This window comes from Gopherus flavomarginatus, chromosome 10 (assembly GCF_025201925.1).
Source record: "Gopherus flavomarginatus isolate rGopFla2 chromosome 10, rGopFla2.mat.asm, whole genome shotgun sequence".
Taxonomy (NCBI): Eukaryota; Metazoa; Chordata; order Testudines; family Testudinidae; genus Gopherus; species Gopherus flavomarginatus.
The window spans coordinates 7079176-7106913 of record NC_066626.1 but is presented as its reverse complement, the minus strand read 5'-3'; the positions used below and the strand labels follow the sequence as shown (position 1 = coordinate 7106913).

General features: G+C 44.4%; 1 protein-coding gene across 1 annotated transcript in view; it reads left to right on the top strand.

Moving 5' to 3' along the window:
• The first annotated feature begins 8151 nt into the window (after positions 1–8151).
• Positions 8152–27738, top strand: part of ASB18 (ankyrin repeat and SOCS box containing 18) — a 51358-nt gene continuing 31771 nt past the window's right edge. Inside the window, exon 1 of the mRNA XM_050916549.1 lies at positions 8152–8421. Coding sequence (XP_050772506.1) covers positions 8217–8421 — 205 coding nt within the window. The 5' untranslated portion in view covers positions 8152–8216. The remainder of the gene's footprint in view (positions 8422–27738) is intronic.

The window sequence follows — 27738 nt, the reverse complement described above, 5'->3', positions numbered from 1 at the left end:
CTAGTCAGGGAGAAAATCACCTTCAATGTCTCTGCAACAGCCTTTCACAAAGCTTTTGGTTCCCCTTTTGTTTAATATAGACACGTACGACCTTACTGAAACACAGACTGAAAATTATGGAGACTAATCCTTAGTGAGACCAAGACAGCAGCAAATACTTTCCATCTAAACAATCATCTTGCCAGTCAACCCACCTCAATCCATGTACAAGGACAGCTAGTGTCATTGCAACCAGCTGTCATGTCCTTGGGAGTAAAACTTGACCATAGCCTGATATACCAGCCTCACCTGGAACACATGAAAAATGAAGATCTCTTCCTGTATCACCATGATATGAAAATTATTGGGAAGCTCCTTGGGAGCAGACCCTTCAGTCCTTCATACATCTATATTGGCCTTGGTGTTTGCACCAGCTGCATACTACTGAGCAGTTTGGTGGTACATTCACCACACTCGGCTCACTCATATTGTTAGCGGCTGCTTGAATTATACCCCAACCTCCGGTCTGTATGTGCTGGAGCACACAGCTCTGCCAGATGTTCAACAAGATGTCATTACTGTTCAGTCTGCCTGGAGAGCTGTGACAGGTAAAATCAACCTATTACATCTCCAGTGGATTGATGCCCCAGGAAACAACCCACAGAGCCAACTTGAAGGACTGCTCGTATTCAGGGGTGCAGTGCTACTCCCATGGATCAAGGGGTATCATAACCTAGTCCCAGATTTGGACCTTAGCGTCCAAAATATGGGGGTTAGCATGAAAACCTCCAAGCTTAGTTACCAGCTTGGACCTGGTAAATCTGCCACCACCCAAAAAATTAGAGTGTTTTGGGGCACTCTGGTCCCCCAAAAACCTTCCCTGGGGACCCCAAGACCCAAATCCCTTGAGTCTCACAACAAAGGGAAATACACCTTTTCCCTTCCCCCCTCCAGGTGTTCCTGGAGAGATACACAGAAGCAACCTCCGTGAATCTAAGCAGAGGGATTCCACCCTCCCCTGTTTCCAGCCTGGAAACACAAGCACTTCCCTCCTCACCCAGAGGGAATGCAAAGTCAGGCTAGTAAATCTAACACACACAGATTTCCCTCTGACTTCTTCCTCCCACCAATTCCCTGGAGTCCCCCACTGAAGAAAAATGTCAACAGGTCTTAAAAAGAAAGCTTTATATAAAAAGAAAGAAAAATACATAAAAATGGTCTCTCTGTATTAAGGTGACAAATACAGGGTCATTTGCTTAAAAGAAATATGAATAAACAGCCTTATTCAAAAAGAATACAATTCAAAGCACTCCAGCAACTATAGACATGTAAATACAAAACAACAAACCAACTTTGTTCTCACAACTTGGAAACAGAAGATTAGAAAGCAGGAAATAGAAAAATCCTTCTCATAGCTGAGCGGGACAGGCAGAAGACCAAGAACAAAGGACTCACACACAAAAAACCCTCCACCCAGAGTTGAAAAAATCCTGTTTCCTGATTGGTCCTCTGGTCAGGTGCTTCAGGTGAAAGAGACATTAACCATTAGCTATCTGTTTATGACAAGGGGTGATGCCATGGATGATCTTTTGATGCCCTTTTGCTATGACAGCTCATGCACTCCTGGCCCTTTACCATGCATGGGTGATCAGCTCCACCAGGGAGCTGACTGAATGCCCAGTGGATGATGCAGGCGAGGAGGCAAGTCCAGAGCAGTGGTCAAGTGTGTGGGGGTGGTCAGGTAGCCAAGAGGTCAATCGATATCAGAGACAGTCCATGGCAATGGTCGGAGTTCTCACAGAGGTCAGTAGCCGAAAGATCCAATCCAAGGTCAGCTGGTCAGGGAGGCGAGGTTAGACAAGGTGGCAAGGCAGAGTCAGAAGAGGAAGCAGAGCAAAGCAGTCTAAGAAGCAGCCAGCAGCCAATGGCCTGTTGCTCAAACAACTTCCTCTTCCCATTGGGGTTCTTATACAGCCCAGGTTCCCAATGAGAATGCTGTCTGTCCCGTAGCCAATCATGGGCCGGTGGCATGGCTGCGGCGGGGCTGTAGGCCTTTAGCACTTTGGCTGTTGGTCAGAGGTGGTGGTTCAGTGCAACACTGTGGCACGGAGGCTTAGGGTGCCTTATATGGACCAAATGGGCCTGTGACAGGGTTCGACTCACCACTGCGGTGCCTCCTGCTCGCCTCCCTGGGAATTAGTTGCAGCTGCCAGTGCACCCTCCTCAGCTGGTGTCATCCCTCACCACTCCTGTCTCCATGTCCAGAACCTGCATCGCCCTCTCCCCACCCCCGGACCATGTTGTCCTCTTCTGGACACAGCCCTGCGGCTGTGCCCCATTCGGTTCTTTCCCCCTTCCGGGGGACTGACAGTCCTCAGTCTTGCCACTTGCCTCAGTGGCAACCTGCAAGTCCAGGTTCTAGCCACTCATCTCAGTGGCAGACTGCAGTCCATGCCCTGACCACTTCCCTCAGTGGCCAGTGGCAGTAAGGGGGGAGCCCGGGCCTGCCCACTATTCCAGGCCCCGACCCAGGGTCCCTCTACCCAGCAACCATGCATTGCCCCTCCTCCAACTCCACCATCTCCTTCCCTGGGCCACTTCTCCCACAGCCCCAGCACCTCCTCTGCTCTTGTATCAGGGCCTCAGTTTGGCAGCCGTCAGCCTGGAGCTCTCTCATACTCTGCTAACCCTGAAAATAAAATAAAACCGCTCTGTATGTATCAAATAAAATATTTTAAAAGGAAAATAAATATTAGCTTCCATAACAAAATGAGTTCTGCATTTGCCATTAATTTACTTTATAAAAAGCTCCAAAAATGAAGCATTTTCAAGGCAAAAATAACATTAATCTTTACCACTTCTTTCCAAGTGTAGCCACTTAAACAAATACCACTAGGGAAATAGATTGTTTTCAGAGGTTTCATCTAACTCATGTCTTATTTCTATCCTTTGTGCTCTGTCCATGGTGCTCGAGCCCTATAATCAACCAGTCCTCCTCCCTCAAACTCCTGGGAATGACTCTGCTCAGCGGCCCCTTCTTATATGGGCAGCCTGGCCCTGACTGGCTCCTCCAATAAACCTTCTCCGCCTCCCACGCAGCCTCCCTAAGGTTGCTCTAACCCCTTACATACCAGTGAGGGGCAGCCGCCTCATCACAGGGCCCAAGTTCAGCATCGGGATTCTGACATCCTCCTCCTCCCTTGGAGTAACCTCAAGGTGCTGAAAGATGAGGCTTATCTGGATGGGTTCTGTGGAAGGCTCTGACGTTTTGGTGAGCGTCCACACGATGGGCTTGTTCCCAGGACAGCTCCTGCAGCCTGTATCCTCACACATGGGTTTGCCCTTCTTGAGGTGTTTGGCCTACTGCAAATGTAGGGTCCTCCCACCAGCAATGGTCAGCATGATGTTTGTATGCCATGTTAGCTGCACCTACGTTTTGTTTCAACTCTTCCTATGTTTGATGGGTATAATGAACCCGGTCTGAGGCTGTGAGAACTGTGAGTGCCATGGGCAGTGCACGTTGAAAATAGAGTTAGAAGCCATAATTTTCAAAGAGTGGGCTCACCTTGGTCAGGCATAGTCTGTGTTGTTGTACTCCAATACCACATATGAAATCAGTGAGGCCCAGTCATTTTCATGGCAATTTGTGAAGCTTCGCCGGTATTCTTCTAATACCTAGTTTACTTTTTCTGACTGGCCATCAGTTTGTGGATAGTAGGCAGTTGATGCATAGTGACACACCTCTAGCAGGCGGAACACCTCCCACCGGCAGAACACCTCCCGCCAAAACCAAGACATGATTGAGTCCCCCAGTCTAAGGTGATGTGGTCCAGGAGACCATGAAGATGGAACACATGAGTGATGAGCAGAGTCCTCAGTGGTAGGAAGAAATGCTCAGGGAATTAAGTGTGCCATCTTTGTCAGTTGATCCACTGTGGTATGGCATCCCTCCGATTCTGGTAATTTAACCATGAAGTCCATTGTAATATCCAAGGCCTCAAGGGGGCCTTGGTGGATATTAACATTCCAACCGGTTTAGTATAGTGAGGTTATAGGCCTTTAGCACTAAGACTGAGGTACAGCACCACTGAGGTGCAGAGGTTCAGTAGTGGGGTCCCGAAAGCTAAACACTAAATTTTATCAAGGGAAGCATCAGTGGGAAAGAAAGTCTAACACTCTAAGTAACTTCAGGAGACCATCACTGCACCTGTCTCCTTGGCCGCTTACTCGTAGATCAAGGCTCAACAGGCCACTCTCTGGCTCATCCAGAGTTGCTGCAATGATGTGCCAGGTTGGTCTGGTTTCCTCTCTGTGCCGTGACTGTGGGGCAGCATTGAATTCACAAATTGTTTTGGTCAACTGAAAACTGCATTTTTCAGCAAATACACTACCTGTACAAAAAATGTCACCGGCTCTTGTCATCTCAGGGCAATTTGTAAACCTGAAATTAGATCCAAAATCTACTGGCTCCTCTCAGATTCACTCCCTGAGAAACCTAGAAGTCGTGGGCCATTTTTCACAGAAAAAGGCAAATGTACTGAGTAAGCACAATTATCAACCTGCAACAGTAAGTTACCAATTACCATCTATTTTCCAATCCACTTCCATTATATTTTCTAGATTCTCTCAGCCTCTGGCATTCCTTAGTCACCAGTAAGAATCGGGTGTTTACATTTCTCTTGTGTGCACTATTAATCATAACCTCTCAAGATCATAAACATTCCTTAGCTGTTATTTTATATTCACCATTCAACACAATTAACTGAGTTTACTAGGAAAAGTGTAACTTGAGTTTCTTTATCTTACTCTTAAATGGTTCGTGAAAGACTGTAGCAACAAATACCGGACAAACATAGCATTTAGACAGGGAACAATTTGGTAATTGTTGGGTATAGTGGCTGCTTCCCTATTGACAAATAGTTCACCATTTGGGAAAAAAGTTCAGCAGCAAAATGCTGAGAGCTGACAAAATGATATATGGAACCAGGTGTAGTGCCCAGCCCAAAAAATCTAGCAAATTGTCCCAAAACATCAGCATCCTGTAATTTAGAATGTGTCAACTCCCAGATACATTTTATTTCAAATTCAGAAACTGATGTTAACAAGGAATAACCCATTCCTTTGCATTATTCCTAGCCATCCAAAAGACACATGGAATGAAGGCAGCGAAGTGCAAGAGGATCTCAAGAAACCAGATGGTTCTCTCATTAAGCTCCAGATGTGCCAAAAAGATGTTGTGTCCACAATTACGCAGGCAGAGTCCCCACTAATTAATGCTGACAAGTGAAGTTCAGATGTATCCACTGGTAAGGAATAAATCAATCCCCCAGAAAAGCACAAATTTTAAAAGAGTGAGCAAGTGTATTGTTCTGCATCCCAGAAGGAAAGCAATTATTTGCATAACTTCTTAGCAGCAGGTACCTGGAGAATAGCTCCATAATATGCTATTTTTAGTGTTTTCTCCCCAGAGCTGATGGTCACTTTCTTCCCTGAAAAAATGGGTCCACTTCAAAATTAATATCCATCTCTGTTACCCAAATTCCTGCAATCATCTTCCCATTATCCTGAATTTGGATTGTTATGGACACTGCAGATTCCTGGACAAACACCATCTGCATCCTCAGCAAACCCATTTCAGGAATCTCAGTCTCTGTTTCAGGAATTTCAGCCCACAGTTCTCAGGGAGCAGCGCCGTCCTAATATCTCTGATGAGTGTCAATCATTGGCACAGAGCAACAGCTTCCCCAAAAGAACCTGCATCACAAAACTAACAAAGCAGCATTTCTTCAGAGACTGTACACAACTTGTCCTCTGAGACCAGATGTACCATGACTTGGAGGCAAGTGCTAAAGGTGTGTCAGCTGCTGGGCCCTATAGATGATAGCCCTGGTGGGTCCCACATAAGTAAGTGTAGGGATATTTTAATAGGGCTAGTAGAAAAAGAGAAGGTTGCAAATCCTATGTGCAGTAACTTAACTAGTTACAATTGAAAGTAAATATGTGCGGTTCCTTGTTGGCCCTGGGGCCAGTGGCGTAGTGGAGCTAGAATGGTCCAGGACACATTCTGGAACTTTTGAGAAGTCATGCCACATGGTGGGCACCATTTTGTAATGCAAAATGGCATCCTCCACACACCATGCTGCTTCTGTCATGGTGGTAACCAGGCTGCAAGACCTCACACTGTCCTGGCTGTATATAATTGCCCTTTACAAGGGTAGTCCCTTGAGACCGTCCCTTGAGACCAACCCCAGTTAGGGCACACTGCCCCAGCTAATTCTCAGTGTCTAGGGCACTTTCTCAGAAGTAGCCTTCTCCAGACCACTGCTCCTCTAAGAGTCCAGGCCAGCTGCTGTTTCAGCACCTCAGTAAGTTCCCTCAGGCCCCTCTCTGCTCAGCCTTCTGGTTTCAGGACCCCTGCCCAGTCTCTGCAGCTTCCCAACAAGTTCTGTACAGACCCTAGTCCAGATGCAATGTCTGCCAGTCCAAGCCTGCTCCCCCACGTATCGCAGCAGCTTCCCCTGCAGTCAACTGCCCTGAGCTGATCACCATATGGCTGCTGTCTTTTCCAAGCGAGTAGTTATTTCCTGGGTCAGGGTGTTTCATAGAAAAGTTTCTACCACTTTCCCATATTAACCAGGGGAGGGGTGTATGCCTGTGTCTCCACCCTGGAAGGTCATCACTCAGTGGGAAGGGGATTGATGGGAATACTAGTTTCCTGCTTAGCCGATTCAAAACGATGTTAAAATTGGGCCCGATTCTCTTCTCACTTACACCAGTGAGAGTCTCTAGTAAACTCCATTGATGTTACTGGGTTACCCCAGCGTATGTTCAGAGTCAATGAGGAGCAAGTCCAACTCTCTCCTCTGCAGCTGGGCCAGGGACCTGTGCAATTCGTGGGGTTCTGCTGTGTTAATGGGGGAGCTGGATGTGAGGGAACTAGCTGGATGAATGGGCATGAGGCAGGGCATCCATTGCTGCACAGATCTCAGCCCAGGAAGGCCACATAGGATCCGCACCTAGGCCTGGTTAATACTGGGGCATAGCCTCAATTCAACTATCAGTGGCTAGGGCTCAGCGTAGCTGAGCTCGTGGTGACCTCTACGTGTAGGGATTTGCATACACTGAGCTACCTGGGGTTTATCTATAGGAATAGAAGTAACGCCCCATTTCACGGGGTGTTGCTGGGATAAAGTCACTAACAATCAGTCCAAACCCTGATTTGCCCAGACCTATACCAAAGAGTCAGCACCAAAGCAGCTGCACTGATTGCTGGCCGATCTGTGGCCATTTCCAAATATGCAATTCCATAGGCCACTGCAGTCATTGAGCTAAAGCAGCTTCTACGACCAGGGGTGGAGGAAAATTCCTGACTGCATCTCCCAGCATCCAGCTCAGCTAGTCAGTCCACGTTCGGCCTAGATTTTAGCCTGGGGACACAATTTAGCCAGAAGGACTACAAAATCATTAACCAGCTCACCTCACTAAAGAAAACCCTTGTCCATCTACCCAAGCATTTTCTGATTCTGCCTAATACACAGTATACAGGATTTTTCCTTAAATCCATCCTACAGTTCAAATGCTCCAATGTGTGATGCATTGTTTAATCAGCAGACCTCTTTTTTGAGCATGGCCTATTTTATTTGTCTCTCTTTCTTTGGATGATTATTGTCCTTTCAGCAGCCAAAGGGAAAACTGGAAATTAAAACAACGTTCTGTCACAATTAGACCATTCTGGTCAGACTGACGCCCTGCTGAACTAGAATTGATCTCTCAAGTGAGAGAAATATCAAAAGGTTTCTCTCCTGCTAAGCAGAGGTTTTGAAACTCTAATCTTAGCAAACTATTTTTTAAGCATTATACAGAGGGTTTATTGTGTTTTGGATGAGGGTTTTTCTTTTTCCTCATTCTGTGTGACAGTTCTGAATGCAACAGCTTTTCCTCCGGAAGTCCTCTGGGAGGGCCTGTCTCAATTTCTCCCTGCTACACTTATGGTATAAACACAAAGTTAACACAAAAAAATCACCTCCACCTTTTGAAGGATAGTTTATTGTGTGTGGTTCTTTTCAGTAGCTCCCTTACATCTGGCTCCTTCTCCCCTTGTAATTCCCAACTGGTGTAACATGAGCGGAGCTGTCTTTTTATAGCAAAAGCACACACGCTTCTCATTTACAATTGGCCGCCTTTGTACACTCTATTAAAAATAATAAAACCTGCTTCCCAAGTGCAAAGAATTGAAAATGTCCAGCATCGACTGTATTCCTGATCACCCGTCCAGCTCCGATCTGGTGAGGAGGTTAAAGTCTGCCCTGGACGTCGGGGATGAGAACACAGTGATGGGTTTGATCTGCACTGAAATTCAACATGTGAATGCCACCATCGAACTCTCTAATGACGACTGGATGAAGGAACCAGAAGCTCACCTGGACCCTTTAGTGCTAGTAGGTAACTGCGATATTTTTTTAAATGGCAAAGATAGATACTTAAAAAGTCATTATTTTAATTGTGTGAAGAACTAGCATTCCTTAACGGGAAGAAATTGACAGATGACATTTTGTTTACCTGAAAATTAGATCTAGTCTAACAGGGCACCGGTTTTCCATGCTATGAGCTGGCACTTTAGACTAGCTCTAAGCTTCATCATCATCACACTAGTTTCACCTCTTTCCAGTATTCCACCCTATGCTCGGTGTTTGCCATGTTTAAAACAATTGAATACATTATTCTAGCAGACAGGCCGCCGTAAGTGCAGCAATCAGGTCAGGATCAAAGAACAATTTGCTCTCCACACTGAAGAGTGTTTCTCAACCCTACCTTGCATTAGAACAATTTCCAGGCAGATAACGCTCATAAATTTAACTCGGTTGGAATCTGCCTCTCTTTGTAAATTAGAGTTTGGACAAAAGCCTGTCTAACGGAGCTAAGTATGCCATCCACTCCCTAACAGGAATAATCACATGAATCTTTTGCAATCCCAGCACTCAGGCCTCTAAGTTCCAAGTTACTGAGTTTTGCTGGCTTCTCTGTCTACCTGGCATGCCCAAAGTTCACTGGCACCTCCGAAGCACTCACTTGTGGCTGCGTGTGGCTCTGCTGTAGCCTGCCTCAGTTTCCCCTATGACAAGGTAACAATTAGTTCACTTTAACAGCCCTGTCAAAGAGAAGCCAAACTCTCTAAAGGTATGTCTACACTACGAAATTAAACCAATTTTATAGAAGTCGATTTTTAGAAATTGATTTTATACCATCGACTGTGTACGTCCCCACTAAGCGCATTAAGTCGGCGGAGTGCGTCCTCACTACTGTGATAGCACTGACTTACAGAGCGGTGCAACTATCCCACAGTTCCTTAAGTCTCCGCCATCCATTGGATTTCTGGGTTAAGTTCCCAATGCCTGATGGGGCAAAAATATTGTCGCGAGTGGTTTTGGGTACATGTCATCACTTGCTTTGCCCTCCGTGAAAGCAACAGCTGTTAATCGTTTCGCGCCTTTTTTGCTGGGTTACCCGTGGAGCCCGCTCAGCTCACCGTCATGCTCTTTAAAAGCTCGCTGGCACTGTTTGCTGACTATGTCAGACCTCAGCGCAACCAATATTCCCATTGTTATTCCTGCCTGCTGTGTGCTCCATATTTGTGAAAGTAAAGGGAGATGTTTATGGCGGGGTGGGAGGTTGAGACAAATCGTCTGGTGTCCGATTTTGAGCAGCCAGACACCAGGGTGATTAGAAGAGCACAGCAAGGCGAGCTGCGCATCAGAGAGGCTTTGAAAACCAGTTTCATGACTGGCCAGGCTTCCATGTGACAGCTGTGTGTGTTTCTCCTTGATGCAAACCTGCCCCCTTTGTTGATTTTAATTCCCTGTAAGCCAACCACCCTCCCCCCTTCGAAATAAAGTAACTATTGTTTTGAAACCATAAATTATTTCTTTATTAAAAAAAAAATTAGATAACGGACAAGGTAGCCCAGGTGGGGTGGGTGAGGAGGGAAGGACAAGACCACATTGCTTATTTTAGCCACACTAAAAATCAAAGTGTTTGAATGACAGCCTTCTATTGCTTGGGCCATTCTCTGGAGTGGAGTGGCTGGGTGCCCAGAGCCTCCTCCGCCACATTCTTGGGCATCTGGGAGAGGAGGCTATGGCACATGGGGAAGAGGGTAGGTGGTTATACAGTGGATGCAGCAGGGGTCTGTGATCTTGTTGGCTTTTGTCAAAGTTAGACTCAAGACTCACAGTTTGTCAGACCACTCTGTTTTATTAGCACAGCGCTCTGCTAATAACACTCAGATAATGTGAGCATCATGCAGGACACAAACTATCTTATTTATACAGATGAAAGGGCGAGAACTTAACAAGATAACAAAGGAAGCAGAATCTGATAAGTTTACCTGGGCGAGGCATGCATATCTTATTTCCTTACTAACTATTACCGATCTTCTGTTAATGTTTCGCCATTAGCACCATTGTTTATGCCTAATGTTTCTTTCCTGGTACCTGTATTTCAACATTTCTTATTTCTGCTTAAAGGTACATACAACATTTCTTTAATCCATTCTTATTTTTACAATATAATTCATTCTACTTTCACACTTTCCTGCAGCTCCAACAGACGCTTCATCATGTCCGTTTGCTCTCCCATTAGCCTCAGCATCGCGTCCTGCCTCCACTCTTTGCACTCACTTACTTCTTTCCTGGCCTCTGCCAATGAACGCCTACATGCATTAAGCTGTGTCCTATCAGTGCGGGAGGACTGCATGAGCTCGGAAAACATGTCATTGCGAGTGCATTTTTTTCACCTTCTAGTCTGCGATAACCTCAGAGACGGAGATGATGGGGGCATGTAGAAATATTCTATGCTCTACCATTCTGTGGGGACTGCATGGTTACCAGTGCTGCTGAGTTTGCAATACTGACCAAACAGGAAACGAAATTCAAAAGTTCCCGGGGCTTCTCCTGTGTACCAGGCTTGTGCATCAGAGTTCAAAGTGCTGTCCAGAGCGGTCACATTGGAGCATTCTGGGATAGCTCCCAGAGGCCAGTACCATCGATTTGCATCTGCACTACCCCACATTCGACCCAGCAAGGTTGATTTTAGCACTACTCTCCTAGCTGGGGAGGAGTACAGAAGTCAATTTTAAGAGCTCTTTAAGTCGACGGAATGGGATTGGTTGCGTGGACGCATTCATTTTTTAATCGACTTAAAGCGGCTAAATTCAACCTAACCTCATAGTATAGACCAGGCCTAACTAACTTCAGCATAGCTCCATTTAATAAATCATTCTGAAAGAACCATTTGCACAATGGCTTAAAGGCCCTTAGCACAGAGCCCAGGCAAAACATTAAAAGTCCCCAGTATAACAGTTTCTGAATCTGTTCAGAAAATTCTTCAGGGAGCTAGGCCAGGATGAGTCTCCCTTGCTAGTTCGTGAGTCTCAGCTTCCGTTAGCAACAGCTCCTGCTTCTGTAAGCCTCAGGCTTCTCTGCTGTCTGGATAGCTCTGTAGTCTCTCTCTTAGATGGTCAGAGTCTCTCCTAGGCCTCCCCAGCTGGACACCTTTGCAGTCCCTTCTATTGGTTCAGCCTCTGTCTCAGGCTTTCATGCCTGATGTTGTCTGTAACATCACCACCTTAGCTTATAGCTTCCTTTTTATAGCCAGCCAATTAATACCCACATCCCCACTCAGCTGTGGTGGGCCAGCTAATTAGCCCAGACTAATTGTTTCCAGGCCTCTGGCCCTAGTGGGGCAAGCCACCCTATGACATGGTGCTGACCCCAACATTCCCAATCTCCTCTGTTACACAGAACAATTCATTACATCGCTGCTTTTACAGCTATTTTTTCTCACCCCATAGGGGGCAGTGTTGCACCAAAACAACCGCCACACAACTATTTTGCCTTCCCTTTCAGCTGTTTTGAGTTCGATATTAAACACTTAAACCCTTTAAAGAAAATCTTGATACCAGAGTGCAAACACTACTTCATTTCTTAAAATTAAAGCAACCAGAAGTTATCGTTGCACCGCGTGTATGAGGACAATGTGCAGACAAAAGTGTTATGCCTCTGTATCAACATGGGAGCCTCTCTTCCATGGAAACAGTGAGAAAAATAGAATGGGCATACTTTTGACCATCACAGCCTCTTTATCCAGCCAGAAAACAGAACAAAGTGGGATAGCTCAGTGAGGGGGGGATAGCTCAGTGGTTTGAGCATTGGCCTGCTAAACCCAGAGTTGTGAGCTCAATCCTTGAGGGGGCCATTTAGGGATCTGGAGCAAAAATCTGTCTGGGGATTGGCCCTGCTTTGAGCAGGGGGTTGGACTAGATGACCTCCTGAGATCTCTTCCAACCCTGATATTTTATGAAAGTACAATATAGAGCTAGCTTCAAAAGTGACCTATACCCATTTCTCAGAGGAAGGCAGAGACATGGACTCAGGATGTAGTGCATGGGAAGGGGATTTCACTGGCAGTCAGGATGGCTTCCATGCCTTCAGGACTTTTGGCCATGCTGGAGGCACCATGGCCATAGTCTCTGTAACTCTAATAGTCATGCGGCATAAGAGAGAGGAAAAGGATGAGTCTTGTCCAAGTAAGCCAACTGAGCATGTCCTGTCATTGTCTAATCCACTCGGGGGGGTATATTATTTTCCTGGTTCTTCTGTTTTTAAACTGTTTTATATCTTTCTTTTTTTTTCCAAATACACGACAAAGTTGCAGGGAGGGAGAAATACAAAGGGAATGGCCAGAACTTAGCCTAGAGAACAATCAGACTTTAAATTTCCCCTTTTAGGTAAGTTGATTTCCCACGCAGTGCAGCATTCAGAGAAAGAGCCATGAAGCAGGCACACAGAGAGCAGCTGGGGAGAAGCAGCAGTGCTGTCAGAGGTCTGGGAGGACTGCTGATTAGGCCCAGTCCACAGGCCTGGGGGGATCAGTGTGGAGAGTCTGCTGCTTAAATGCCCTGTATTGAATTAGCTTTTGGAGCCTGGAGTCCACGGGGTTAGAGTGCAGAGGTTGTGGGCAATGAAGACTAGTCAGGATTGTGGAAGTAAAGCCAGGCCTGACAGGGATTGGAAGGGGATTTCAATGCAAACAGTCACCTCTGTGAGTAGGAGTCAGGCTGGCTGTAACCCTAATAACGCAAGATTTGTAGAAGCAAGCATTGTGTGAGGCGAATGCGAAAGAACTGTGTGAGAAGTTGTTGCGACCTTGTGTAGATAAGATAGAATGTGGACTAGAGTCAAAATAAGTGAGAAAAATAAGTTATCAGGATGACCTATATATAAACAAAATGCAGCTGTTGTTTATTATTGTATGTAACAAAAGGTATAAATGCTGTAATTGTTTATCTTTGGAGAGACCTGCCTAGGAGGAGGAAACCCTATGTCCTAGCGCACTCTCTCCCTCCATGCAATTGCTAGAGAAATAAAGTATATGACTTTGCTGCACCCAACTAAAAAGTGAGAACTGAGTTTTTCTCCGACAGGATGGACCAGTGGTTGAGGCACTGGCCTGGTATCAAGAGACTGGGTGCAATTCCCAGCTCTGCCACAGGCTGAACTTGGGCAAGTCCCACAGGGCCTGATTTTCAGAGGTGCCACACACCCACAACGCTTATGGGTGCTTAGAAGTCTGAGTACCTCTGGGCCTTTGCAAAATAGGAAGAGAAGTAACGCCCCATTTCACGGGGTGTTGCAGGGATAAAGTCGCTAACAATCATGAGGCACATAGCAATAGGACGTATAAAAGCTGCTAGAGAGACAGAGGAAGCAAACTGGGAGTTGTTAACATAGAGGAATTCAAGCCCCTGCTCCCCACATATTTAAAGTCAACTGTGTTCAAAGGTGACATTTCAGCTCTGCCCTCACAGTCATGCTGCATCTTTGAACAAGGCGGTAAAACCTTGAAAATTCACATTAATGACTGGAAGCCCCATTGCGAGTTATCAGATGTTGTGGGAACACACAGTTTAGGAGAGCAAGGATAATGCATCATAGCATACTTTGGGCATTGATTCTGACAAATGGAGCTTACTTTAAATTATTTACTTCCTGGTGTACAAATATCTTCTGGCACAATTTATGAAAGTAATGAAGTCTTGGTAACATGAGACATCACTACTGTACTTAGCTATCGCTGAGAAGTGAGGAGAGATCATTGTATATGTGAGAGCACTATGGGGTGTGCTAACATGCAAGCCTACTGTAACTGATGGAATTTCACAAGCCATATGACATAAGGCCAGTTTGCCAAAGCGTCACACACCATTATTCACCTTACCATTTCATAGCTGCATGCCACAGGGAAAAAATAATAGGCAAAGTTCTCTTTGCCAACATCAACTTCATGGGAAATTTGATTTGATGTGGATTCAGATTAAATTTGTACATAGGTATTGAGGAAGGTCATTCTTTGGCCAGTGAAAAACTAAATCCATATTTGAATGTCTATTTCTAATTACAGGTTTCAGAGTAGCACCCGTGTTAGTCTGTATCTGCAAAAAGAACAGGAGTACTTGTGGCACCTTAGAGACTAACCAATTTATTTCAGCATGAGCTTTCATGGGCTACAGCTCACTTCTTCGGATGCATAGAATGGAACAAACAGACAGAAGATATTTATACATACAGAGAACATGAAAAGGTGATTGGCCTCTTCCAGTTAGTATGCGTACTTCCACCTTTTCGTGTTCTCTGTATGTATAAATATCTCCTGTCTGTGTGTTCCATTCTATGCATCCGAAGAAGTGAGCTGTAGCCCATGAAAGCTTATGCTGAAATAAATTGGTTAGTCTCTATAGTGCCACAAGTACTCCCATTCTCATTTCTAATTAAACAAAGAACTATAATTTTTCTACCTGCACCAAACCAAATTCAAAAGACAGCAGAGGACACTAGTACACTATTATTGGAGCTGAACAGGAATTTTCTGTTAAAATTTGTTATATATGATATACATGATACGAGTCAAAACAAAACATTGTGACCTTATCTAAATGCTTGGATAATTTCCCTTAAAAAACGTTGATGAACAGGGCAACTTAGTCAAATCAGCATTTTCCAATGGAAAGGTGTTCCACTGGAATAATTTTGACCAGGTCTGTGTATTTAACTGCACTGAGCAGAGGTCTTCATTGCGCAGTCTGCAATGACAGATCTCTTTCCTGAATTAATACAGTCACTTCCGAACTTTATAAGGTGTACGAGTCATTTAAATTTTCCCACCAATGTGCATTACTTTGCATTTATGAACATTGAACTTCATTTGCCATCATGTTGCCCATTCACTTAGCTTTGCTTGGTCTCTCGGGAGAGCCTCACAGTCCTCTCTGCTCTTCCCTGACCTACATAATTGTGTGTCAGATCCAGAGTTTAACCAAGGGCATTCATTCTCCCCTGCCTTGCACTTTGTGCCTTCATTTACATATCTCAGAGTGTGCAAAATGCTCCCAAAATCACAAGATTCAAGACAGCAGGGAATCAGTCTCAAGAACAGTAAGTTTATGCTTGAGCTGGACAAATTATTTATAATTAATAATTTATTGGACAAACTTTGCCTTTTTCTCCATTGCAGTTGTCTCAAAATTATTTATGATTCAGCTTGGCGGTAAGTTCTTAGCATATAGCGTGTGTGCAATCAATTGCAAGAACCCGATATGTAAATATGAGCTGTTTTTTAATTGGATATTTAAGTCACATGAGTAATTTCCACAGGTAAATAAGCAGCACAATAATTATAAACATATCAAAGCTATTGAAATAAAGCAAACTGTCTCTGGGAGTGAGAAAAGGGCCTTAGGAGAAAAGGTACCATGCTTTGTAACAAGATAAATGCATCCTCCCTCTCTGTTTGTTCAGCAGCCCTGAAAAAGAAGGGGTCCCCTTCTTTCTTCCCCAGGGTTATCAATCTGGGACAGAATGGTTTGAGAGAGAAAAAACAAAGTGAGGAAGCAGACCCGAAAAATTCATCCTTACCTGGAGAACACACCTAAGACATGGTTAGAGCAGACATGATTCTCTGAAAGAGCAGGGAAAAGGGAAGCCTCAGTCAACCTGCTTTTAGCAAAGCATTTAAAAAATGTCTAGTTCTCCTGGTTGTGGAGCAAGGCTTCAAAACTTAACCAGAATACACCCTAAAGGTTTGAAAGACAAATGGATTCTAAAAACCCCAAAACTTATATGTAAAAATCTCCTGATTTTTAAGCCAATCTTGTGATTTTGAATCCTGGGGTTGGCAGTACTGGAAGTTATGATTTGAAGCCTATATAATGTTATAAACTAACAAAGCTGTTATGTAGCAGCTTCAGGGTAATAAATTAGTAAACATGCTCTCAATTTACTCTTTTTAGTTTTGCATATTGTGCTCTTTCACATGACAATAATGAGTTTTCCTAATAATGTGAAATCAGCTCAGACAATCTGAGTCATTATTAATAGACACACTTGATCTGAAGAAGTAAAATTGCTTAATGTTTTGTTAAATGAGGTGTACTCTACAAACATTCATATTCAGAAAGAAGGGTAAGATACTAAACATATTAAAGATTAATGGTTGCAAGGCTATTGCTAATGGAGGGGGCATGCTTGTGAGCTGTACCTTTGTGGGCCCTATCCTGAAAATACATCCCTGAGTAATTTACAGACCTGGGTCAGACCATTAAGTAGAGTTACTCACGTGCATAATTATTGTCAGGATCAGGCCCTAAAACTAAAACCTGTTTGTTAGTCTGCCCACCCAAAATAATAAAGTGAAACTATTACAAGGAAGGAAGAATGACAAAAAAAACTGAAACTAGGAAGATCACTTTGGAACAGATTATGGTAACCTTAGTCAGGTAGGGAAGCATTTTACTCCACAACTAGTGCCATTGGTTTCAACTGAATGAGACATAAGTAACTTATTTCAGTTGGACAACACTTTTTTTTTTAAATGAAAAAGGCATTTGGAGGGCCCAACACTATTTGCCAAATTCAGGTTGAATTCAATCAGAAGAGCCAAAATTTTTCTTTTTAACTTTTCTGTTTTGAAACATTTTGGTTTTGATTTTTGCTTTGAAATGGCATTTTGATTTCAAATTTGACCAACTTAAAAAAAAACACATGCACACCAAAATAGATGAAAAACACCCAAAACAGACGACTCAAAATGAAAACCTTGAAAAATGTTTTGGTCCATTCAAAACAAAATTTTTCAGTTTGACAAAAAAAATCATTTCAGTTTGAATCAAATCAGATTTTTTTGGGGAGGTTGGTATTTTGTTGTTTTGGTTTTTTTCAATTTAGCCTACAAAGTGCCCAAAATAAAGTGCATTTTTTGCTCAGCTCTGCTCATCATCATCAACTAATCAGAAACTGACCCTCTGTCAACAGCAGTTCCTACTCTGCGTATGAATAGACAGTAGAAAAGAGCATCCAAAACATAACATATAAAGGCAACCAAAAGAACGTAGCTTTGTCCAAGATCATAGAGTCATATTTCATCATCACTGATGTAATTTCTGACCAAGTCATAACAAAAATTGCTCATACAAAGAGAGCAAGAGATCTGTTTCAGTCTAGATTACTTATTTTATGTTAAGAAAAACAACACAGAAAGAACAAATATCAAGTCTCCATGAGTGAGAGATCGCTATCACTAACATTCTGCATGCTGACCTGAAACGCAAGATAGTAGCTGCATCACATGTTCCCATGTTGCAGGCAGGAAGAGAATCTTGTACTTTTAATGAAGTACACAGAATGTCTACATCTCCTTGAAGTTACATAGAGCATATATCTGTGGTCTATTTGGGAGGCAGAGTGGCCTAGTGTCTTGGTTACTGAATTGGGACTTGGGTTTAATTCTGAGCCCTGCCCCTGGTTTGCTAGGTTACCTGGGGCAAGTCACTTCCTCATTCTATGCCTCAGTTTCTCCATCTGTACAAAGGGATCATTGATATTGACCTCCTTTGTAAAGCATGTTGAGATCGGCACATAGCAAATGGTATAAAAAGGCATATTTTAAGGCGCATAGGACAATATCTACTGTAGTTTTGATCAGGATTATTTATTTTCTGAAAGGGATTTTGGTTTTAAAAATACAGTGATTTCAGACCACTGAATATCATTCATAGAAAACAAAAGAAACCTGGTAACACTTGATTTCCAGGGAAGAGTATACTAAGATGATGCACGGGCCAAAAGCAAGCAACTCAAAGTGTCCCGAAGTAGGTATATGGGGTAAAATCCTGGCTCTGCTGAAGTCAATTGTGCAATGCCCATAGATTTCAATGGGGTGAGGATTTCACTCATGGTGTCTGTATGAAGTTCCCTTTCTTGAAAATCTATTGAATATACATCCAAATTCTGTCACAACGATGAAGTTTCTTCAGTACTTCTAACAAATTAGGACAACTTTAGATCCAAAGCTGCTGGTTTGTTACAGTCTTTTCTCTCATGGAGCAATGAGGTTTATAGCGTCGGCTTTTTTAGCAATCCAGCTGGGGAGCCTTCCTTGCTCATTACTGTTTATTAGCCAGCAGCATTTCTATGGATCCAAGATTTCAGTCAGAGGTGCACAGACTTCAGAAAGTGACCAATAAATCCACAATAATCCACCTGCCAGGAATCAGTGCTCATTTTATGACCACTAAGATTAACTAAAACCATGAAAATATGGTTTCATCCTGAGCTTCATACTGTAGCTTCTAATGAGTTGGAAAACCAGCTTGCCTTAGGTAAGCATGTGAGTGAAGTAACTGAGACAGACTGGTGTTTGTTACATGCACCACTTAGGGATTATTAAAATCCTCCCAGTCGTGGCTAATTTTAGCCTCACATGTTAGTAATGCTGCTATTATTATAACTGTTCCTGCGCTGACCACAACATTTGAGTAATTGGATGGAAATAATAGCTCATTAAAAGGGGGAGGGATGAAACGCGGATCTGAATATTGTAACACGCTGTCTCTGGCTGTGCAAATTTGGGGGATTTTCTCCCCCATTCTTTCCACTCCTGTGCTACTCACACCCCTCTTTTCCATTCACAAAACGCCCACTTCACGTGGTTGTGGCCAAGGACTAGGCTCTCTACTGAACATATCAGCCCTGCTCCCTAACTTGCATGGGGGATGGGAGAAGATAATCCCTTCCTACAGTAGAACATGTTGATTTCCCAGCATTCCCAGCTGCACCTGGGGTGGGAAATAAAAGATCAGGAGCAAAATCCAGATTTCCTCTATGGCAACCACCCAGATTAATTGCTGGGAGAAATTATGAGACGATATGAACCATGCCAAGCACCAATCCAAATCTCAAACCAAGCCCAGACTACATACAGGTTCAAAACAGTTAAAGTGATACACTCATTTCTGCCCCTACCTTCCTTACTTACCCCAAAAGTTTACTGCCTTTGCTCAAAGACACCTTTGGGGAGCAGAAGGATCAGCAAGATCTGTTGGGACATCTGCCATATTACAATGGTGCATCATTCAAGTCAACCACGTAATATAGAACATGAATAGGAGGACCAACAGAGCACATAGCCAGATACCTCCCTTGCCCGGTGGAATATCAACAACCACAGAGGCTTGGATGAGACGAGGAAGAGACACTGGAGGTTAAGGATCAGCCAAAGGTTGGAGAAGCAAGGGTGGACAGGAGGATGGGAAGAATCTGATTGGATTTGGAAGGAGAAGGAAAACTAAGAAAAATGTTAAAAGATTTGGATGATCTTAGATAAACTTCAGGTGCTGACACATGTGGAGACGTCGTTCAATGATTCAGGAAGAGTCCCTCTCTCAAAGCCTAAAGGAAAAATAAAATATTGAGGAGTTGAAGCCTTACCAGTTAGGATAAATCCATGTTCTATTTTAGTTCTAGTTTTCTAGCAGGAGGGGCTGAGGCATCAAAGTCAGGTCCGGATCGGTTTGCAAATTCACTCCTCCCTCCAAAGACTGAAAGTGTTCAGACCTGGGTGTTTGGCTGGGGTCTAGCGCAACTTTCAAGATGCTGCACTGTAAAGCTCAATGCGGCTTTTGCGACGCGCTTCATTACAGGGTCCTCTGATTCTTTGCAGTAGCATTGAGGAGGTGGCACAAGAGGCTATAGCGGCGTCTGTACCGCAGACATGATAGCACAATGATTATGAAGTCTGCAGACGATATCAAACTGGGAGGGATTGCAACTGCTTTGGAGGACAGAGTCAAAATTCAAAATGATCTGGACAAATTGGAGAAATGGTCTGAGGTAAACCGGATGAAGTTCAATAAAGACAAATGCAAAGTGCTCCACTTAGGAAGGAACAATCAGTTTCACACATACAGAATGGGAAGAGACTGTCTAGGAAGGAGTATGGCAGAAAGAGATCTAGGGGTCATAGTGGACCACAAGCTAAATATGAGTCAACAGTGTGATACTGTTGCAAAAAAAGGCAAACGTAATTCTGGGATGCATTAACAGGTGTGTTGTAAACAAGACACGAGAAGTCACTCTTCCGCTCTACTCTCCGCTGGTTAGGCCTCAACTGGAGTATTGTGTCCAGTTCTGGGCACTGCATTTCAAGGAAGATGTGGAGAAATTGGAGCGGGTCCAGAGAAGAGCAACAAGAATGATTAAAGGTCTTGAGAACATGACCTATGAAGGAAGGCTGAAAGAATTGGATTTATTTAGTTTGGAAAAGAGAAGACTGAGAGGGGACATGATAGCAGTTTTCAGGTATCTAAAAGGGTGTCATCAGGAGGAGGGAGAAAACTTGTTCACCTTAGCCTCTAATGATAGAACAAGAAGCAATGGGCTTAAACTGCAGCAAGGGAGATTTAGGTTGGACATTAGGAAAAAGTTCCTAACTGTCAGGGTAGTTAAACACTGGAATAGATTGCCTAGGGAAGTTGTGGAATCTCCATCTCTGGAGATATTTAAGAGTAGGTTAGATAAATGTCTATCAGGGATGGTCTAGACAGTATTTGGTCCTGCCATGAGGGCAGGGGACTGGACTCGATGACCTCTCGAGGTCCCTTCCAGTCCTAGAGTCTATGAATCTATGATTAATGCAGAGATACACATGGGTCTATGGGAAAGAAGGTAAAAGGAAAACAAAGCAATACAGTTACAAACTCTGGGAAACAAAGGAAAGCTATCAGATTGTAAAGAACACCCTCTTCAGAAACGTCAAAATCACTTCCATCCTCACCTACATATTGTCAACAATTCCATTCCACTAGTGACCCTCTTTAGTTTGGGAAATGTAATAGAATTGCAGCACAAGGCCACGACGCCTCCATTTTTGTACATGGTTTGCTGGCTTCTTTAGGTTGCAATTTATGTAGGTCATTGTGTTTTCTCAAGGAGCTTTCTTTGGATATTTACTCGGGAAGGGGGCAGTTAGGACATGGATCTTAACGTTTTAGATTATATGAAACCTATTCATTGAGAGGAATGTTCTTGTGCTTAAGCCGTCAGACTGGGAGTCATGAGATCCATTATCAGTTCTTGACTCTGCAGAGTCATCCTGCGTGAGCTTGAGTATATTAGCTAGGGCTTGATCCTGCTCCCATTGTAAAACTCCCAGTGACTTCAGTGAAAGCAGCTGAACCGACCCTCACACCTTTGCAACCCCATTGAAGTCTATGGGAGTTTTGCCATTAATTTCAGTGGTAACAGGATTAGGTTCTGTCTGTTTGCTATACATAGCACAAGGATATTAAGCCTTAGATCAAGAGGTGCTGAGAGTTTTTAATTCATTCATGTTTATAAAGTGCTTTGAGATACTCAGAAGACACTATTCTGAGCACGGCTTTTGCAGCAGAATATTATCACTTAATGTGAAACCCAATTGCACCTAATGGCTCTTTTGTGCTCAAAAGCATATGACAGTGGATAGCGCCAGAAATATGGATCATAGTCCTGAAAAAATCAGTCTCCTAGCTAAACCACTTACAACACGTATTTTTACACAGACACCAGAAAAATACAAGTGATATAAATTAATTCAGCTAGGGAAAAAGAGAAGTTAGAGGCCTTGGGATGAGTGGTTTCTTTTATTATGGGGAAATTTTCCTCCCAGATTAAACTGGTCTCTTTCTCCGCCAACCTGCTGTCTGGAATTAAAACAGGAGTTTAATCACAGAGGTGCTGACACAAAGCTGCACTGTGAACATTTGACCTTAGCTATCACCTTGTGATTACATACATACATATGTATATATATAACTAGGCAGGCTTGCTGTTGCTGTATCCAGAAGTCCATATGACCCTTACTGTATCAAGTAACCATTATCATCTGACCCCACTGGAGTTATAAATACAACAATAGAGCCCTAACTGGATTATAATTGGACAATGGTAACAGGACAATGGAAATAACTATAAAAGACCATCTATCCACACAGCTAGGTCTTGTACTAAAATAAGTTGCAGTGCATTGCAATGGATGAGCTGCCAGGACCCGTTATAGAGAAGCTACAGATCTTTCAGAAAGTGGAATCAGAGCACCCATTAATGGCTCATGCTCCAGTGGAAAAGTACTATACAGCATTGGTCAAGGGAGACCTGAGAAACATCAAGGTCCTGACTGATAAATATTATGAAGACGTCAATCTGATTTTTGAGATCATTAAAAATGAGCTGGAATGGCAAGTGAAAAGCCTGGCCTCTTTTGGATTGTCAGGTACTCTTGCTTTCAAGGACCAGTTTAAAAAGTAAACAGGCAGTTACTAACACTGCTTGAGAGAATGGTGCGGTGTGTTTATATTAAATGAATTACGCTCTGTTTTTAAGTAGCCTGGTAATATGTTGCAGGAGTCTGATTTCTTTTGAGATGGTTATACCATATGCTCCGTGGATGCAGTCTTTGTGCTAAATGTTTGCAGTGCCTCGCTGTTAGCAAGTGCTCTAGACAGGAAAAATGAAGGGCCTGATTCTGCAAATTCTCACTAACAAATCTAGGGTACAAATGTTCAGTGATTTAGGAGCCTAACGTGCCTAACTTGTTTTTAATAATAGGTCAGTTTGGCATGTTTGAACATTGCATCCACAGTGCTTACTGGCAAGCATAGTCCCATGGGACCAGTTTGTGCAGCTCACAGGCAGCTGTGCATTCAGGGCAGGAGAATAAAGGGGTGCAGAGTGACACTGCAGCAGGGGGCGCTCTGGAGATGTCCTGCCCTGGGGAGACGGAAGGTTTACTGGAGCTCTGAAGTGACAGGGGGAGCATGCAATGTGCAATATCCCTGCAGCATTTTACACCCAGGCTGTTCCTATTCTTAGCCCCTCATTAGCACTAGGATGCCCTAGGGAAGTAGAGAGGGAGCAGAGCCTGCAATACCCAGAGCACGCAATGCCATTCTGCACAGGCTCCCTCCCTCCCACTGTGCACCTACATAATGCTTAGGCTGAACCTAGCCCATCATGGGCAATGGAACTAGATACCCAGCGCCAGGGCTGGATAAAAACATTGAACAAAACACCAGTGTGTCAGAAAATGTGGCTTCACCAAAAACAAAATCTCCCGTGGAAAAGGAGAGGGCTTTTCACAAGATTTTCCATTAGAGAAAATTGAAATTAAATGTTTTCCTTCAGGTCAGCATTAATCCCTGTGACCACCTGAGCTGCCCATAGGGCCTGATGGGAGTTGTACTTCCGGATTCCTTATGCTCCCATTCTTCTCCAAGAGCCCAGCTCACTGTCTGGACTACATTTCCCATGATGCACCACTGCCTCTCCATGGCGTTTCAACCTTTCCAAATTAATGTCTTTCTAAACTCCTTAGTGTGCCACAAGCTTCGTTATTTCAGATTTTTGTCCAAGTTCAGGACACAAACAAACATCCATTTCCCACAGGATGGAAATTCCATTTTCCAATCCGTTCTACCCAACCTTAAGCACTGCACCCAGTGAGATCACTCCCCAGGCTGACTCCCAGGTCCCTCACCAGGCCAGGAATAGAATTCAGGTCTCCCAAGTAACAGTCTGTCCACTAGGCCACACTGCAGAGGGCTAAAGTGCAGCTCAGTTTGTGTCTATCCTTAAAGCAGGCGAAGTTGAACTATTCCCCTGCTTGAAGTTAGACATATGGCTGCTGAGGCGGGGCTTGAAAAAGCAGGGATCCTACCAGTGTAACTGAAACGGTCTCAATTGACAAAAAAGGCATTCAAGTCAGAATGGGGCTAAGTTGCTTTGACTAGGTTTATTTTTGATTGCGCTTATTACACTGTACATATTAAAATATGCAGAAACCGAGAGTTTGACTTTTAGGCTGAGCCCTCCCCCCTATGAACAAACACACGACTAGTATGAACATGTGCCTCCACCTAGAGTCGTAACTGCTCAGTCGGAGGTCACAGGCCCTGTACTTGCCCCTTTAGCTCAAGTGGCTTCTGAAGCAGACAAAGCTGAATTCCCTCTCTGCTGTTGCCATGAAGTGCTAAGTGTCCTGGCGTGGGGAGTGGTGTCAGAAATAGGATTTGAATGATCCCAGAGGCTCAAGGGGAGACATTTGTCTAAGCAGTTCTTTAAATGCTTTCCTGGATACTAGGGATGTATCACTGTGTCTATACCGAAAGGGATCAGTAACATTTCATAGCGCTTATCCGGTGCCTCCTTTGGTTCAAGGGATGGGAAAAGCTGGGACAAATGCAGTCCCAAAATAGGGAGACAACACAATCACAAAATCTTCCCATCCAAAACTTCAGTCTGAAACAATAGCCTCCATCCTTCCTGCAATGGAAGGATCTGGGGGAGGAGTTACACCATACATGCATGCATCATTGGCCACTGGATTTTAATTTCCTGAGGCTGCAACTGAAGGGAAGGGGATAAAATAATTTGCAGGATTTCTACCTGTGCATAGGGAGGAAGGCTGGTTATGTGGCACTAGACCACTAGAGGAAACCACGAGCCTGGGACTTGGGCGACCCCCACTATGCCCTAGAATCCCTGTGAGATCTGGAATTTCATCACTCCACACTTCATCTCTCTGCCTTGCTTGCCCATGTCTAAAGAGGGGATAATACTTCCCTTGCCAATGCCTCACCAGCATGCTGGGGAAATCTTATTTATGTATGTTTTGGTGGCACAACTTGGGTATTCTAGAGCTATTGGAGTACCTAGAGAGAGGGTGTACCTGCTCCCAAACATATGTAGCTCGTGATCTACAGAAGGCAGCCTGCAGGGTTTGACCTGCTGTGTGTGACCACATATTGACTTTAGGGGATTGTGTGTACATAAAGCAAGCAGGGGGCAGTGGAACCAAACAGCCAGCACATCTCTGATGGCTAGCTTCACACAGGAACTACAAGACAGAGAAGCCAGTCGCTGGAATGAAATACATGCATATAGTTCTTTGCAAATCTAAACTCTATCTGTGCAAGGACAGTTGTCATGTTGTAGAGGAGCGGACTCACCCCTGCGGTGCCTCCTGCTGATGACTCAGGGAATTAGCTCGATTTCCACCCCGGAGCACCCTCTGCAGGCCAGTGAACCACCTGTCATCTAGCCCTTGTGTCCCTCCCGGACCTGGTGCCCTTGTACCTGGGGTGCTGCCCCCTGGCAGTAACCCCTTTCTCTCAGGGTCTCCCCCTCCCAGGGGAACCCCCACCTCTCCTCAGTATAAGGCTACTGCCAGTCATTATCTAGCCCCATGCCCTGGGGCAGACTGCACTATCAGCCTACTCATCACTGGCAAGGTTGGGTTTGGACCTGCTGCCTTGGCCTACCCCTCGTTTGCCCTCTGCAACCCCCGGTATCTGTTGGCCCAATGCTAGGCCGCAGCCTGGGGCTTTCCAGGCTGGAGCTCCCCAACTCCTCTGCCTTTCCCCAGCCCTGCTCCATTCAGGTACCCTGTCTGTAGCTCCCTGCAGCCAGCCCCTTCTCCCTCTAGAGGGAGAGGAAGACACTCTGTCTGTCCCTGGCTTCTCTGCCTTTATAGGGCCAGCTGAGTTTGTTTGGGGAGTGGCTACAGTTGCAGCCACTTCCCCCAATCAACCCAGCCTAAAAGCTGCTTTCTCCAGCCACAGCCCCCTCCCAGGGCTGTTTTTAACCCTTCAGGGCAGGAGCAGGGTAACCACCCTGCTACACATGTCCAGGGTGACTGTAGTATCAAACTCCTGTTTTGGCTGTTACTTCAGGCCCGCTATATGTCCAGCTAACGCAGGCTTTCCCCCTGGATGAACAGTAAACTGAACACCCAGGGGCCAGGCACAGCCCTCAACAGGTTACAAATCCGTATTAGATGCAGGTGGGTAATTAATGAGCTGTCTTTTAAAACTTCTCAGCGTGGGCTTAGGGGAAGAAGTTAAGTCTCTGAATAAGGTGCCCTTTGCGGCTCATTACAGGCACGATATCGATTCTTCCATCATTATAAGACGGTATTCCTAGCATGTGAAATCTTGCCCATTGATGTGCATTCACTGGGGAATTTTCTTTTCCCCTATAGCCACCACTGCTCAGAGTGGCTAACAACCTTAAATGGGCCTTTTGAAAGCCCCAAAGTTTTCAGAGAGCGAAAAAATGTACAGTGCACTGCTCTGTTTTATTCAGCAAAAGGGCAACAGCTGCACACACCGAGAACTAAAAAGAGGGTAAGACATAAACCAGAATGGTGTTGAATGAGGAGCCAAGAATCCTTTTCAAGAGCAATGTGCATTAAAAAGCTGCAAACGCACAGGCATTTTCTGCAGGTCAAAACTGTCTCAAATTCTTTTCCTGCCCACCGTGTGCCAGGCAGGAGAAAGGAGGGGGCCCACAGGTGCCGAATCTCTTTGTTTTGTTTTGTATTTTAATAACTCCCGCTGTCAGACCTGGTCTCCACCACCTGGTTAGGTCGACATAAGCTGCCTTACGTTGCTGTGGAAATGTCTTCACTTAAATTTGGCTCCCATCAATGTAATTTGCTCATTGATGCTGATTTGAACAACAAGGAGTCCAGTGGCACCTTAAAGACTAACAGATTTATTTGGGCATAAGCTTTCATGGGTAAAAAACGTCACTTCTTCAGATTTTTTTACCCACGAAAGCTTATGCCCAAATAAATCCGTTAGTCTTTAAGGTGCCACCAAACTCCTCGTTGTTTTCGTGGATATAGACTAACATGGCTACCCCCTGATACTTTACACTATGTTGATTTAGTTACACCATTTCCCCAAGTGGTGTACAGTCATGGTCAATGTACACAGGCCAACACAGCATCATTGTAGACACAGCGCTGCATACGTCAACTGTTACTGCCTTTCGGGAGCCATCCCACAATGCCCCACACTGACAATACTCTTGATACAAGCGCTACTGGTGAGGCTGCACAGCACCAACACCAGGAGCGCACACGAGCCATTTTGTAACTGCCAGGGCTGTATGCCAATGTAAGTTACGTTGACATAACTTTGTAGTGTAGACAGGGCCTTAGTTTGTGCAGCTGAAAAGTATAACATTTACAGTATGTCTTGTATACAATAACAGGCCACGTCACCTTGCATGGGCCCTTAGCGTAGCAGAAGCAGTTAGCAGCACATATGCTGTTCAATCTGTGTTTAGCTGTTCAGCCTGTGAATACTTTCTCAGACCTGAATAAAAGCTCTGTTGGTGAGAGAGACAAGCTTTCGAGCCAACAGAAGTTGGTCCATCAAAGATCCCATCTCATCCACCTGTCTACCTGGTGTAAAAGGTCAAAGTCTCTGACATCTGTGTCTGCCACTCCCCCCAGTCATTTATCGGCTTCCTTCTGGCACTGTAATGATCAAAGCTGGGCAGCTGCTAATGAAGTTATCCTCAGCCCTGGGAGGAAGGGAAGCATGGC